This window comes from Haplochromis burtoni, unplaced genomic scaffold (genome assembly GCF_018398535.1).
Source record: "Haplochromis burtoni strain Fernald_Lab_line unplaced genomic scaffold, NCSU_Asbu1 Contig_16, whole genome shotgun sequence".
Lineage (NCBI taxonomy): Eukaryota > Metazoa > Chordata > Actinopteri > Cichliformes > Cichlidae > Haplochromis > Haplochromis burtoni.
This window is the reverse complement of record NW_024582377.1, coordinates 2,538,320-2,554,521: the sequence shown is the minus strand read 5'-3', so window position 1 is coordinate 2,554,521 and position 16,202 is coordinate 2,538,320. Positions and strand designations below refer to the sequence as shown.

Sequence of the window (16,202 nt, the reverse complement as noted above, 5' to 3'; positions counted from 1 at the left end):
GTTGCAGTGTTACTTTTTATGTTTTTACATGGATATTACTGGAATGATCTTTTGAACTCTATGACTTTTATCAGATTTCTAAACATTTCTGAGCTTTTGGGGATATCTCAAGTAGTCAATCATATTTTAATTATCAACACTGAAAATACCATGTCTAGTAAAGACATGCTTCATGTTATTGTACAGAACATAAAAACAATTTAAAGGTTTCCTTCAACTTCAAAAATGTAGAAAACTTTACATGTATAGATACAAAATGCAGTATCACCGTTTATTGATCACATTAAAATGTAAACAGAGGCGGTAATAGTCTTACATAGTATAAAAATAGTGAGTAACACACAGCACTAATGGCTAAATACAGTACCAAAATACTAAGTAATGAGTAAAATCAGAAAATCCCTAATCAAAATACAGTCTAATAGTTTCTAACTGTACAAAATTTAAAAACGAAAATCAGGGAGATGTAGCATTTAAACCTTTAAAACTTACTTTTTAAAAATTTTTCCTTTCAGGCACTTTAGCTTATTGTTTTGAATTACAGTACAGGTTTAATTCTAGGAACAGAAGTTGTGATGTTAGTTAAGGCCTCTCAGAGACAAAGTTAAGATTCCCACTTACACCACAATCAGGCTTTCACATTGCATTGAGTTAGGTCTGCCTTAACAAGCATTCTTCATGCATGATAGGCAACGTCAGGTGCAAATGCTGTGACACAAATACTAAGACACGTAGAATTTCAGTCAGTACCTTTTAAGAATCACTTCTTTGTGCAAACACTACTCTGTCAGTTTTAAGTCCCTTATACTCAGAACAGGTGCAAGTCACATCATTAGTGTCATCTTCCTGCAAAGCAGACTAGAACTCCCAGGAGTCCATCCACTTCAGATCAGCCATGGCGCTGCCCGGCTCGTGTGCTAGTGGACCCGTCATGCCATAGGACAGCGGATGAAACAGGTAGAAACTGACAGACAGTGAATGGATCACAGTCAGTTACACTAAGTAGATGAAATACTTCCATTCTTGTGCTAAAATGGGCTATGAGATCTAAAGTCACAGCAGCAAGAAGTTCAGTGTAATTATTCTTTTAATATTTAGTAAGAATTAGCAGAGAAGCTTCTTTCTGAGAGCCAGATGAGAAGGTTGTAATCCTATTAGAATATCTGTATGATAGTCCATCCAAACTTGAAAACTGTATTAAATCTACATGATATACATGACAATATATATAGCATATTAAGAGCACCTGCTTCCTTTAACTTAAATGATTTATCAATCATGATGGGCTGTAGGTATTAATCTTGTATTAACTCTCAACAAAACAATAACAATCCTTTAATAATCCATAATCTTTTCATCCACAGCAAACAGTCTGCTACAAGAACTTCATGGCTAATTAAACCATTAGGAGCATCAAGAGCATCAAAGTATAAAACAATAGTTGGACTATCATAAGGAAGATATATGATGTAGCAGATACCTCACAGTAATGATAGGTGGTTTCTGACAGTGTTAAGAACAAGCTGATTCTTCATAGTATTCAGCTCACCTGTAAAGAATACTAAACAGAAGCAGCAGCTGCCCAGCTCGCTGGAACCAATAGGAATAAGGTGGGTGGAGTAGAAGGTCAGCACTTCTGAAAAGGATGTCTAACGTCAGTCCTGGAGGAAAAAAATACAATTATTTAACCAAAATTGCAAAAACTGTCTGTCAAGTATGCAAAACTGAGATTGATTGATTGATTGATTGAATCTTTATTTTGAACATGTTGAAAAAGTACAACAAAATAGAATTAAAAGAGACAAATGAACAAAGCAAAACAAAAGGAAAACGAGCAACCACAACTCCAAATAAAGTTCATGTTCAAAAAGGAGCAGGAAGAAGCATAAGCTTATTTAATCCCACCCCTTTTCCACTATATAGTATCAATAGACTACAAAAATACCTCCTTGCAATTACATTATATGTCATGTGTAATTTTTTTTTATTTATTTATTTTTTATATATACATATATGTTTCTGTCTATCCATACATACGTATATACACATACGCACATATACACATTTTCACCTCAAGGATACACAACCTACAAAAATATATATATACCCATACCAACATACCCGTGCACCCGCACACACATGAAAATATTAGACAAGAACACCCTATCAAATCTCTACCTTTCCCTGTACCCTGTAAAAACCATATCCTTAAACCGCTTTTTAAACTGCGCCATGCTTGGACATTGCTTCATATCTTTACTTAGTCTGTTCCACAGCTTCACTCCACACACAGAGATGCAAAAACTTTTTAATGTTGTACGGATACGAGGATGTTTTAAATTTAATTCCCCCCTCAAATTGTATCCCCGTTCCCTTTTAGAAAACATTTTTAGAATATTGTCAGGAAGCATAACTGTCAGGAAGAGATAACTGTGTCCTAAACACTGTCAACTCTAATGCAAGCCATTAAGTGAAGTAAGCTGTAAGTGAAGTATTGGCGACACTTTCACCCACCAAACCTGCTGAAAAAAGGTTCTTATGTGTGGCTTCTACTTCACTTCTGTACCCCTGCACTCCCCTCTACACGTTATAGTTGGAATACAGAAGTCCAGCACAGTTTGGTACCTGTTAACATGCTGCTGAAGAGCATTGCAGGGAAGTAGTGGTGAAAGTAGAGGATACGACCCATGGTAAAAAAAGGTGCATAATGCAGGAGCCAACCGAGCATCAGCAGTCCACCTCCTCTCACAAGCACAAGAGAATGCTCTGAATCACAGGACAATAACGCTTTACTTAAAGTCACTATGCAAACACATACTGTTAAGGCACCATTATTTACCATACCTATTCTTTGTTGGCCCAATGAAAAACCTCTTTGGGTGGCTATGGAAGCCACCGCCACCATGGTGAGATACAACCCCAAACTGGCCAGATTTATCCACCACACCACCTGAAAACCATTTTCACCATGAGGACACTGATCTGCTGGTTAAATGAGATTGTAAGCATAAAACTTAAAAACAAACTTACAGGGTTCCCCAGCAGGTAAACGCGGTACTCTGTCGCATTTACTCCTGAAAACCTCAAGCCCTTCACGGAAAGAAATGACATGAAGTTAAAAGATATTAAAAAAATACTTTTATTTATTTATATTTAAAGCACCTGGTAGTTGATTGGCCAGTGCCAAGGTTTGGAATTCATCTCATTGTCTTTGGGTTTTAAGCCACTATTTCCCTAAAAGACAATAAAATAAAATGAAAAGAAATGAAGATGCACTTTCTTTTAAAGCAGATGAGCTTATTTATTCTCTTATTATTACTTACTCTAAACATAACAATATGGGACTCCAGTAAGATTTCCAGAAAATTGGGCTTCAGCACAGACAGACTAATGTTGGGTACTGCCAGAACACACAATACACAACATGTTAGCTGCTGTCTGACATCAAGAAGTGCAAACACAAAATAGGAATGAATGAATTGATCATACATTTTGGATTAATATGGTCCTCAATGTTCCACTGAGAGCTTGGGGTCTCCTTCAAGTAGGGACTACAGGTCACCTCTATTTGTTCCCAGCCCCTAAACAGAAACAACACTTGTAGTGCGTTTTGATCGGTTGTGTACAAAGTCATCTCAAATTTAAAAGTATGCTCGTTTTACCACTTTGGAAGAGTTTTGCCAGAGGAGTAAAGCGCACAGCCGGTAGCTCGATGTAGAAAGCGAACTTTGCTGCGCAGCACCTTTACTGGGTCACCCTTCTGACCTCCGCACACCTCCACCTGCCACAGGTCATTGGCGTCCCCTGTGCCATTCTAAGAACAGACCAAAAATAATTTTAGTGTTGGGGTACAGAACACCCATAAAACCCCAAAACAGAATATGCAATAAATCTGTCAAGTCCAACTGAATCTGTATTTTTAGTGCAGATGTTATGTTAAAGCCTTCCTTACAATGCCATAACCTGTAACCTGGAAGTGCTTCTTGGTCAGAGGCGCCTCATGGAGGTGACTGTGAAGGTTACGAGTTGTCCTGAAAGAAAAACACACACACAAAGAGATTTGGGATAGAACTGAGACTGCATCACTTTAAATAAAATGTGCATTTTTCTCGTCACTCATAATACTTACTCTTTATGCTCCAGTCGAACGATATCACCATGGCGAACAAGATCAGGGTTGCCAGATTGAGCTTATTAAAAAAACAAAACCCCAAAACAATAGATATGAACAATAAAACAACAACTCTTTATCCCAGCTGGATTTTAACATTGTATTTGGCAACATTGTTAAATATATCAATGTCAGCTCCTCACAATTATTATCTTGTTGTCTGTGAACCACCCACAAGTTGTTGTAGTCCTTATGGAGGTAGGCTGTCACCTGTAAGCAAAGAAATTATAAGAAAACATTTAAAGTAAAAAAAAAAACAAAGAAACTACAAATATAAATATATAAAATATTTCAGTTTTCAACAAGTAGCCTGACCTGCTGCTGCCTCGCGCCAACTCCTTCTGGGTATAAGTGCCAATGAGAGTGCAAATAACCTCCAGCAATACGGAGGTTTTTTATCGTAACGGTAGAGCCAAATGCCAGGTCTGCATGAGAAAATCAACAAATCATAGGATCACTACCATCGTCAGAAAATGTAAATTAATAAATTAAATTAAACTTTTTTTTTGTTATGTCTCACATAACCACATAATGCACACAATCAAATTTTTTTAAATAGCTAAGAGACTTAATAAAGTCCAATTATTTTACTGTTAAACAATTAATTTGCATTTAATAATATTTATATTATAGTAATCTTACAGAACATATATTTCTTTATATTTTGCTTCGAAGGAGCAAGACTTTGTTGCAATGCAGTTCCTTATTTTAAAAGTGCTCTTCTAAAAGTCTTTCTTTGGACATCGACTGCTTTTTCACTCAGTTTCAGTCCAGTCCTCGTCTCTGATCACATTAATATTTTGTCTGTTAAGCCACTTAAGAATCTATTTTAAATTGTTTCTTTAGGCACACTGTTAGTAGAACTCTGGTACAATAACATGCCATTTGTTTCCATTTATTTAGCAAAGATAACACAGTTTGACAGGCACAAAATTATTGCACCAAGGTGATTCCCAAAGTAAAAGTGGAAAACCTGGCATACATCATGTGAAGTGTGCCGTAAAAATAATTGAGGAAACTGGACAAGTGGAGGACAAAAGAAGAAATGCCAGGTCTAAAAACTAACTGTAGGAGATCAACAGCATCTAAAAGTCATGTCCTTAAGAAATGCATTTAGTCAAAGCTGTTAGGTTTGCTTTTGCACTGATCCTGAGAATGAGACCGATCTGTCTTCCCACAGCCTTTCCCGAAACCAAACCAAACAGTTAGAGGAAAGCACAAAATGAAAACAGAACTTATCAGTGAGCGAAACAGAACCCAAATTGCTGTCTCCAAGTCTTCTGTGATTTATGCCACCACAAATATCACAAACATAAATTTGTGTGATGCAATGTAGTATTGCAACGGCTTCGACTTTGTAATAAAGACTCGGACTGCGTTCTACAAACAAATGATCAAACAATTAGTAAATAATGATTAGTAATCAATATATCATTTGACATTTACGGTAAATAACTATTAACAATTGCTGAATTAACGATAGATTTCCCATTTATCAGCAACAGTTGATGTCAAAGTGTTACATCATGGAAACAAGTAAAATAATTACATTTATTCAGAGTGTCTATTGAAATGTTTTGAAAAGTAACAAGTGGTCCTTGCACCAGCCGCTTAAGGGATTAAACCCTTGATAGTGAAATCCTTATAAAACTTTCCCAGGACAGTAAAATGTAAGCAAACCTTTCAGCCCATCTGGCTATCATATTAGAGGAATGTCTACGTTTCTCTTTGACCTCTTTTTCCACTTTCTGAGTAGCGTTTAAGTAAACACAGCTGTAGTGACATTTGGTTTTATTTAGAGCTCTGTTTGCAACTCACACTCAGGCATAGATGCATTGTGTAGGTTGTTCCCAATTAGACGAGACTGAAAGGCCGAACTGAAGAAACCATCTCCTGGTCCACTGGCAAGAAAAAAACAAACATAGTGATTACTCACATAATACGGTGAATGTCAACATATGTGTACTTATTAAACACCCATTCTCACCTTTTGTTCAGCACAACAAAGTGGACAGCAAATATTGTAACATAGAGGATGAGGGGAAGCAAGATGAGTGCAAAAGCCCGAGCAAGAAAGTGCTTTGCAATGTCCACCTGGTGCCAGGAAACATGAGGAAAAGGGCGGTCAAACCTCCAATAACCACTGACGATATCTGCACCAGTAAGCTTAGTAATATCCTGCTGTTTACCAGCGAGAGACTCATATCTCCCAGAAGTCTCCATAGGTCCCAGATTGTGTTCAGTCCCACCAGGATGATGACAAACAGACCCACAAACTTTACCCCCAAAGCCCCAGCAAGGTTTATACCAGTAAGTACCAACCAAAGCCACCAGGAGGCACTGAAGGACCTGGAAAAAGAAGAAAGAAAAGAAAAGATTCAGTAGGGAAGAAGGAAAGTAGTTAATATTATTAACAGGCCATAGTGAACCTTTCACTCTTGACAAACTGAGATTCTATTGGTGTCCTACCTATATCTCTGCTGGTTGAATTTCACCATACTCAGCACTGCTGCCATGATGAAAAACATGAGTATAGGGTCTAACAGGATGTACTGGGAGATGGTGATGCAGCCAGTGTCTGTCAGAAAGGTGTTGAACACATTGATTCACCTCAACTCAACATACACAGTAATCAAAGGAGGTATCAGCTGAAAAGGAAGACGATGGCCAGGATGGAAAATCATTTTTAAGTCACTCTGAGTCATAGTGTAGTCATTTCTTCACTGCTTACATATTGTTCGTATGTGTAAGAAATCCATAGCAACTTTCATCATAAGACAATTAAATGATGATTTACCAAATATGAGCAAGGTAGCAGCGATGATAGCAGCGGTGCAGGAGTTAGACAGCTCCAGCACTATAAGGTAGGCAAAGATGGGGAGGAAGGAGCCCAGCGTGGCGCAAAACTGCAGGAAAGGAGGAAGAACAAACAAATCAGCACCTTGAATTCATTTCTTACATTTGTCTATTAAAACTGTATCGGCAATCAATTAGGAAATTCCATGTTGACTGCATACATTCTTCCAGTCTGACAATCTCTGAGACATTTCTTCATAAAGAAACTACCAATTTTGAGCTTTCTAATATTTTAAGTTTGCATATAAAATATACATACCGGTATTTTGTGATGAAGTTAGGGGCATTATACATTTTCCCCAAACTAATTTTTTAAATATTTACATTTTTCTTTATAAGCACAGCCCCAGAGGGTATATTTCAATACTTGTGAAATTGACAGACTTTATGAAAAACAGCATACATTTAGTATGGTGGTTAGCAATACCTCACAGAAAGAACGTTGGGTTCAAATCGACCATCCTACTGGGACCTTTCTGAGTGGAGTTTGCATGTTTTCCAGGTACTTTGGCTTCCTCCCACAATCCAGAAAGATACAGTTTGTGGGGTTAGGTTAACTGGGGATTACGCAGAAAATGCACTTCAGAAAAGGCCCCTGGGATCAGCACAAAAACTCTTTTTTTGTATTAACATGCAAACTAATTTCAATCCAATTCAATAAAAATTTAATTTAGCAGATTTACTGTTAAGAATCATATCATAAACCAGGATTTTTTAATCAGGGAAATCAGAGAGTGTCAGACAGGGAATTCTTATATTTGGTCAATTCATGTTTTGACCCAAAAAGCAGTTTTCCAAGTGTGACAAGCAGCATACCCCTCTCATCCCCCAGTAGTTTTGGTTTTCATATTTATCTCCCGGCTTTATGAAAGGAAAGGTGCCATCGTAGCCACTCATGTAACCAGCCAGCCCTATCAGCATCTGCAACAGAGTGTCAAAGGTCAACAGGTACGGGACTGAAGAGCCTTGCATGAAGACAGACCAAAGACATATTCTGCCATCTCACCTTCCCAAGAGGAGGGTGGACATCAAAGAAGAAGGTCCTGTTGATGTAGTAGCTCCCCATTTTTCCAAAGTGAGTCTCATCCCAGCTGAAAGACCCAAATCACTCATCTTGTAAACAAGACTCAAAGTAAGCATTGCTTCATGGAGTAAATGTCACTCACCACACATGAGGGGGCTCAGTTATCTTGTAGAGGCGTGTAGAAAAAGACAGCCCTGCCACCAGCATTAGCAGCACTTTGCTTGGAGACTCAATGCTTTCTCTAGCCAAAAACTGACCAGATGGTCCGTTTGAGGACTGTGTGTCACCTCCTGCTAAGTGTCCAGCAGTTTGACTGTTCTTGTCCTTGGACACAGGAGTGAATGTGGTCTGAAAGCTCTTTTCTGGTGTGGGGCATGTTTTCCTGTTCCGTAGTGCTAAGGTGTTCCACTTTGGAGTGCATTCTGCTTTTGCCATTAGGAAAATAACCCTGTAATACAAACGACTAGATCCCTTTCCCACCAGGTAAATCAGTATTTGGGTGATACTACCTAACCATATGATATGTGGTGATACCTAACTGCGCTGTCAGGGGGCGAGGAGCTAGACTCAGCACGGATATTAATAGGAAGAAACGTTTGAACAGCTAGCAGCACTTCTCAAAGCTGTGTGTTAAAACAGGCGATACCGACAGTGAACGTCACACCTACTCTACTCAACAAATTACAACACATGATATCAGTTACACTGCCCCCAACTTAATGACAAATTTCTTCAATAACCCCCCTCTCTAACTTTCTAGCTAAGTACGCCGCTGGTCCAATGGCGACATTTAGAACGATATTAGCTAGGAGCTAACAGTCTACAATCACTGCTTAATCAATCAGTGGTTTTACATTAGGAGGAGCGCAGCACCTTACGGGAGGTTGTAGCTCGAGTCAATGAAACACGTTTGAGACACGCTGGCTTCTAGGAGATGTATTTCTGTGTAATACATTCACGTATTTATGTGGACGATGGACGATGAAAGAATAAACTAAATTTCCCAAAATCCTTCTTCTTCTTCTTCTTCTTCGGTCAAGTTTAACGGCAGCTTGCATCCAAAACTGTTGCATTACTGCCATCTCCTGGCTGTTAACCGTCCGTCACTCCTGAATCCTCAGATCCTCTTGATGAGACCAGTACTTCTCAAAAAACGAAAAACCACCACTTTCCCTTCACCACGACTTAACTTTTTAACCACTTGTTCAAACGTAAGTTCCTCCCAAAATCCTTCTGGGATGTCGTAGGGATACCTACGGATCCCTGAAAGGGTCATGTTGGCATGTTAGGAATTTTTCTTTGAGATTTTTGTAAAATATTGTTTGTTAATATTGTTTAATATTGTGTTTGTACATTTCCGTTTTCCTTAATACACTCATGGTATACTCACCAGATCAGGGAGCCGCTTTTTAGACTGCGAATAAACGCATTTAAAATTTGGCCAATGTGGAAAGGCGTGAAAACGTAGGTGTAGTTCAGAAGTAAGCCCACTAGAGGGAAATATAGTATAATAAGTACGTTTAATTAATAAGAGAACATCTCACGGTAGATTTTGTTAACACAGTATGCACTTGCTGACCCCAGACTCGTTAGCCTAGTGGATACACGTTTTTTGGGAACTGGATTTGGTCCATCACTGATCAGTCTTGCGCTGCAATGTTGAATCATTTTTCTTTGACATTTTAAGCTTTTAATTTACCACAGTTTGAAGAAAAACTGTCAGCATGTTTGTGTGTGTTCATATCTGTCAACCCCTGCATTTAAAACAAGTGTATTAATTTAAATAAAATGTTATTTTGTCATAGATCATCCTAACAAATAGTTGTCAAAACAAAAGGAAAAGTATTATTTTTATTTAGCTTTATTTTGTATTTTTAAACGTAGTTTAAGAAATTTGTAGTGCAGTAGAAACAGGTGCAAATTGTAGGCTTTTGTTATGTTTTGAGTACAATTATTTTTTATTATTTTTTATTTACGTGGCTATAGCTATATATGGGTAGGATTCAATTGATTACTTAATAAAATTCGATTAAATGTTTAGTAATAAAAATCTAGAGGGTTTTTTTGTTTTCCAGAAAATAGTAATACTCATTCAGGAACATGTATTCATATTGTTATAACTTGTTACTGTAATATACGTATATATCATTCTTTATATAAAACTTTGGCCTTCAGATCAATCTTTTGACCCTGAAGCTGAGGTCAGAGGTCAAATGTGACAAGATATTTTTTATTGTTTTATGTTGCTTTCTATATGTTGACAGGACACAACATACGTGTAAGAATCATAGTCATCACAGTATTTATCGAAGTCATAAGGCTTTTTGTCCATTTTTGACCAATAAATCATTGAGCTGACCCTGAAGACCTTGGTGGGTGTGAGCCAGATTTTAATGGATTTTAAACATCACATCATTCTACACCCCTGCAAAGTTTCTCAAGCCTTTTTGAGCTAATGTGTTTACAGACAGAAAGAATGGCGTGCACGCAAATGCTACCAAAAACGTAACCTCCTTAGCAGAAGTAATAAAAAAATCAAAATAACTCTGCTTCAATTTATATGGCTTCTCAAACAAATTTACTTTAATAATAATTCAGTAACATCAGTAGTTCCTAAAAAGGCTTAATTTATTTTAGAGGGGAAAACACTGACATTTGTGAAAAAAAAGAAAAAGAAAGAAATCCTACACGTGTTTAACGACAAGATGTGTTTCTGCATCAATACTTTTACTTCAGAATGATTTGATAGCTTATAGTACAATTAACCTCTATTTTAAAAATATAAAATAAGTTATTAGTTTTTATTTATTGATTGAAATTGTTCCAACAATTACCACCAAACATATCATGATTACAAAATAATATGCCCATGATTGGTGTAGATACTTTAACCACACTGTTTGGGAACCTCACAGCTTTGTGTAGCAATAAGCCCTAATGACTTTAATGATCATCATTTGTATATTGCATACTAAAACAAACTCACTGTTCTTGTTTTATCCCAGTAAACTCCCCAAATTACTCTGCGCGTATACACATGATGAATGCAATGTGTGTTGGGTGCTATTTGTCAAAGTAAATTATCAAACGTGTAGATCTTTTTTTTATGTTTTATTTTGATGACTGATAGTGATTACAGTCAAGAGGTAAACAAAATGAATGAGCATGATGTTTCCACTGACCACAGCTTTACATTTATCTCAGGTTATTTGTGGTTTTGAAAGATTTTAAATATTCTTTTAGTTCTTTTAAATCTTAAAGTTATGGTTCAGGTGATGATTTAACCAGAAGAGAATAGTGGATGTAGAAAACAACACAAAATATGTATACAACTGTAGGTTTATAGGCTGGGGAAGCAGGTTAATGGCAAAATTTAGTCATCCTCCAGACTCTGAATTAGACTTTAATGTTTCTGTGTTGCTGCAATTTCATCCTGAAAATACAAGACTACAAGGCACGTGTGGTTACTCAGAAACCAGAAAGCTGATACTGTCTATGATACATTCATGACATAAGGATCCACCAGAGACTAAAGCTCACAACGACTAATATTTAGCTGTAAAGTTGTGATGTGCAGAAGTGGGTGCTCGCCTTCCAAAAGCATCGTCTTTGCAATGGAGGAGTCAGAACGTCTGTAATTAGAACAGTGCTGCCACTTCCAAAAAATATAATTCATTGTCTGCTCCACAGGGCAGGGTATTCACACAGTTCCTCTGGTACAGTGTCAGCCACTCTCCTCATACATAAAAAGAAATGCTTTAAAAAACATTTTTACAGACATATAAATCTACAAAAAGCTATAATGACAGATATTTCTTACATTTTATGTTTTATGTTGAACAAAATATTTGTTGTGCTATAATGCAATGAGAGAATATATAACAAAAATAATACATAGTACTAGATCTGTACAAAATATACCAAACCTCTCCAACAAATGAAGCCTTTGTCTTTACATGTGTTCAGAGATGCAGACATGGGAAGTGTCTGGATGTGAGATTCGAAACCAAATATGTTATGTGTGGAAAAAGAAATCCTTTTGCCTGTTTGATGTGGTTGCATGAAACAAATTTGCCCTCGCACACTTTCAAAGCCAACAAAGAGAATCAACGCTGTGATCGTCTACTGTAAAACAAGCTTAATACTGTTAATAAGAAAGGTACTGTTTTCCTACATTGCTGCTGATATCGCATGAAAATGGAGTCAAACATAAGAAGACAGGTTCTATACGCTCACTGTCCATTTCATTAGGTACAACTGTTTATCTGCTCCTTAATGGAACTTGCTAATCAGCCAATTACATGGCAGCGACTCTACAATTTAGTAAATAGACCTGGTCATAACGAGTTGATGAAGATCAAAGTACGCATCAGATGCTGCTGAGATTTTTCCCACATGACCATCTGTAGGTTTTAGAAGAAGGGTCTACGTACATGTTAAACTTTGAATCAGATTGGCTACGGCAGCAAACGACCAGACTGGGCGCTAGGCCTGTCAGGTTCACCAAAATTGGACAAACAAAGATTGGAAAAACGCTGCCTGGTCTGATGAGTCTCCGTTTCTGCTATGACATTTAGATGGCTGGGTCAGAATTTGGAATAATCAACACGAAAGCATGGATCATTGGTTCTGGTGGTGGTGGTGTAATGGTGTGAGGGATATTTTCTTGGCACATTTCTACTCCTGAGAACTGAGAGAAAAAAAATCTTTTAGTTGAACTTTTTTGTGATTTGTTTGTCCACTACAGAGGACATAAATGAACAAGCTGGGTCTCAGGAGCATAAGCAGAGATCCCACCTGGGCTCATTAGTACCAAATAAGTCCACCAAAGTATTGTTGCTGATCATGTCCATCCCTTTATGACCACTGTGTATCTTCAGATGGCTGCATCCAGCAGGAAAATACTCTGTGTCACAAAGTTCTAATCATCTCAAACTGGTTTCTTCAACATGAAAATGAGATCACTGCACTTAAACTGACCAAAATCTCTGCTGAATGTTTCCAGGACCTTGTTAAATCTATGCCACAAATAATTAAGGCAGTTCTGAAGGCAAAAGGGGGCCCAAACCAGTACTAGCAAGGTACACCTAATGATCTGGTCAGTGAGAGTACATCACAATGCTTTCCATGTGTCACACAGATCATCTTATACATCTACAGTCTCTCCATGCCCACATAAAGGGTGAAGCTGGTATTATGGAAGCTTCGCTGCTTTGACCTCCCAGTTCTCAGTCCAGAGCTTCTTCAACGGCAGCTTGTAGGTCATCTTAAAGAAAGACAGCTGTGGGAAAAGTTCCGTGTTGAATTTCTGTTTAGTCCAATGTAACTGAGACTGAGAAATTGATGAGAGGTTTGACAGTGATGAGCATCCCGATATACAGTATGGCTGATTTCTGATGACATTCCTTCTTTTACAAAATACATTTATTAGTTCCCCACACTGTCTCTGACATCAATTACCGAGACAAGTAAAACGAGACGAATCAAGTACGCCATCTGAAATATTTTGCTTTCTTAGTTAGCAGAGGCCCGTCATGTAAATGAAATAAATAACACACAAAAAGAGAAGGTGATAGAGAAAATAAAGTGGAAATATATATATCTGCATATCAAATTGCCTGGGCTTACTGAATAAAAAAAGTCCACAAAATCCCTTTAAGGCAAATGGATATTTGGAGAATGCTAAATCCCATGTAATACATTCACTGCACAATTCCTGGTCCTCTTGAATGTGTGTGAGGGGGATATAATGCATCCTGTGCTGAATGCAAGTGTGTGTTTTCTATATGTACATGTGTCAGTATGTGTGCGTATGGTATGTAGGGAAACGAGACTGGACGTTTCAGCATTACTGTTGGAGGTTTAGAGTCAAGCCCTGGGGGAAAATGGGCAGAGAAGCCGGCACTCCAACATACTCAGTTTCCTGCCTCCCTAAGCCTAGACTCTGGGATCGCCGGGATGCATTTGTGTGGCTTGGCGGAGGCCACGAAGCCCGGCAAGCAGGTGCATTTGTACGATCCCTCTGTGTTTGTGCACTCCCCGTTCTGACACAAAGGCACTTTGTCGCTGATGTCCTCACACTCGTTTATGTCTGAGGAGAAAGGACACAGCATGAGTTAGTCAGCAGGGAGAATCTGCTGCTGAGGGGTCACCTCAGAATTATAATTCTTCCCTTTCCTTTCCTTTCCTTTCCCGTCCTTTCCATGTTAAACTCCAACAAATTTGAGTTCTGTTCTAACTTTTCATCGCGATAAATGATCACATCAGAAACTATGATTTAAACACATGAAAATACTTTTGATAATTACTTGTTTTTCAAGAAAATAAATCAAACAGCTAATAGTTCTCAAATGTGAGGATTAGGTGCTTGCCTTTCTCTTGACGTATTGTTCGACTCACATCATACAGTACACAAATCAGTGAATGCATCAGGGGTAATTTGGGGTTCAGCTTCCTGCCAAGGACACTCGATATGTGGACTGGAGGAGGTGGGGATTAAACCACCAACCTTCTGATAAGCTCATCCTATCTCCTCAGCCGTAGCTGCTCAACAAGTGACAACACAAGTGTTTTAATTACTTTCACAAAGGTTTGCTGTTGGAGTTACTTTCCCTCAACACGATAAACGTGTTGCATAGAATCTCATATATCTTTAATCAAACATGCCGTCATGTTGCGTGTCAGCTGGACAGGATCTGCACTCGATTTCCCAGCCATCTTGAGAGCCGGACTTCTAAGAATGATGGTAAAATTAACAATCCACTGGATTGTGTTTCCTTTTGGCCTTCAACAGGTTGTTCTTTCTCTTTTCCAGCATGGGAGGTCTGATTGTCATTTCATAGCAGTCAATCTCAAATGACCCTCTTTGTGTTTATGTCATGTTCTGCTGGGGAAACGCTAGCGGTGAGATTTATAAAAGGAGGCAGGGCATGAGTTGCATAGCTCCCACATGTTTCCACGCTTTTCAATGACTTTTCTTGGGAAAACTGGCTAACCTTGAAGTCGATAAGCCTGTAGCGGACACAATCTTGCAATCATAGAATTTCATTACGAAAAGACAGACTCTGTTTTCTTACAAAACAAACAAAGTACATTTATGAAAAATATCTCATGTAACACACAAGTGGCTAAGATTCAAGGCCTCCTTGCTCTTGGCAGTGTACAACCAGGGAATGTCAAACCAAACGGTAACACACGATGGTTTTGTGGAGTACACGGCTTTCATTAGTTTCCCATAAAACATAAGTTAATGCAAGGTTGTTAAATTTAAACTTCTCCTTGAGGGCAAAGATTTACTGCATGAAGAGTTAACCTACTGGCTCCAGAAGGTTGAAACATGAAAGCAGAGTTCACTGTGGTTTGTTTTCAAGATTCAGCACCATATTTTGAAATGAGATATGATGTTATATGAAGTGACTGATTCTCCTATTGATCCAAGGAAGCCCCTGAACATTCTTTATTAGCAAAACATGATCTAAATGTGGGCAGCCTACTGAGAAGGCCCCTAAAGATGCTGCAGGAAAAACCCACCTATACAGGCCATCTTGTCTAGATCAAGTTCATAACCGTCTAAGCAGTCGCAGGTGTAGCCCTCTCGCACTCGAACGCAGCGACCGTTTTCACACCCATTCAGGATTCCACATTCCTCCGCCTGGAGACCTTCAAAACCTTCATAGCGTTCTGATTGGACAAATATACAGACAGACATGATATTGTTGCAACATTTATTTAAAGAAAATATTTTCAAACTCTCATAATGCTAGATGTCAGTTGACCTGTTAGGACATCCAGTCCACTGATGGGTCATTTGATATCCTCGTTCACAAAACTAATATAAAATATTCTGGCTTATACGTTGCTGTACAAAAGTTTTGAGCCACCCGTCATTTCTTTACATCCTAGTTCTAAGGAGCCAGACTTATCTTGTACTTGAGCTACAGTTTTCCAGGCTTTTAAAGGTCTTTCAAAGATTTTCTTTGGACATTGGCTGCTTTTTCACTCATTTTCACCCCAGTCCTTGCCCATTTTCTCAGCAATGTTTAAGCCATTTAACACTGATCCATCGATCATTCAAGATTAAAAAAGCACCAAACTCGAGGGATGAACTAGTGTTGTGTCTACACTTAAGAGACAACTTAGCAAAGAACCAAT

General features: G+C 38.2%; 2 protein-coding genes across 6 annotated transcripts in view; both read right to left on the bottom strand.

Moving 5' to 3' along the window:
- Positions 1-236: 236 nt before the first annotated feature.
- On the bottom strand, positions 237-9,249 carry pomt2 (protein-O-mannosyltransferase 2). 3 transcript variants are annotated; one of them, XM_005916851.3, is made up of 21 exons: positions 8,194-9,249; positions 8,034-8,118; positions 7,844-7,948; positions 6,969-7,077; positions 6,641-6,749; positions 6,361-6,520; positions 6,159-6,265; positions 5,990-6,072; positions 4,487-4,596; positions 4,315-4,381; positions 4,130-4,190; positions 3,953-4,031; positions 3,663-3,814; positions 3,490-3,581; positions 3,324-3,400; positions 3,163-3,234; positions 3,031-3,090; positions 2,845-2,950; positions 2,626-2,766; positions 1,550-1,661; positions 237-964 (listed from the first exon to the last, which is right to left on the bottom strand). In XM_005916851.3, exons 1-21 carry the CDS (start codon positions 8,484-8,486, stop codon positions 859-861), a joined length of 2,286 nt encoding a protein of 761 aa, XP_005916913.1. In that variant the 5' UTR covers positions 8,487-9,249; the 3' UTR covers positions 237-858. The 3 variants fall into 3 exon arrangements, with proteins under 3 accessions (XP_005916913.1, XP_005916915.1, XP_042074178.1); XM_005916853.3 differs by having other exon boundaries at positions 2,626-2,742; XM_042218244.1 differs by lacking the exons at positions 6,159-6,265; positions 6,361-6,520.
- Positions 9,250-12,221: 2,972 nt separating this feature from the next.
- The window catches only part of LOC102298167 (latent-transforming growth factor beta-binding protein 2), an 86,970-nt gene continuing 82,989 nt past the window's right edge, over positions 12,222-16,202 (bottom strand). For all 3 annotated transcript variants that reach the window (XM_005916848.3, XM_005916849.3, XM_042218238.1), the window contains 2 exons: positions 15,582-15,731; positions 12,222-14,142 (listed from right to left, as the gene is read on the bottom strand). In XM_005916848.3, coding sequence (XP_005916910.1) covers positions 13,967-14,142; positions 15,582-15,731 — 326 coding nt within the window. In that variant the 3' untranslated portion in view covers positions 12,222-13,966. The remainder of the gene's footprint in view (positions 14,143-15,581; positions 15,732-16,202) is intronic.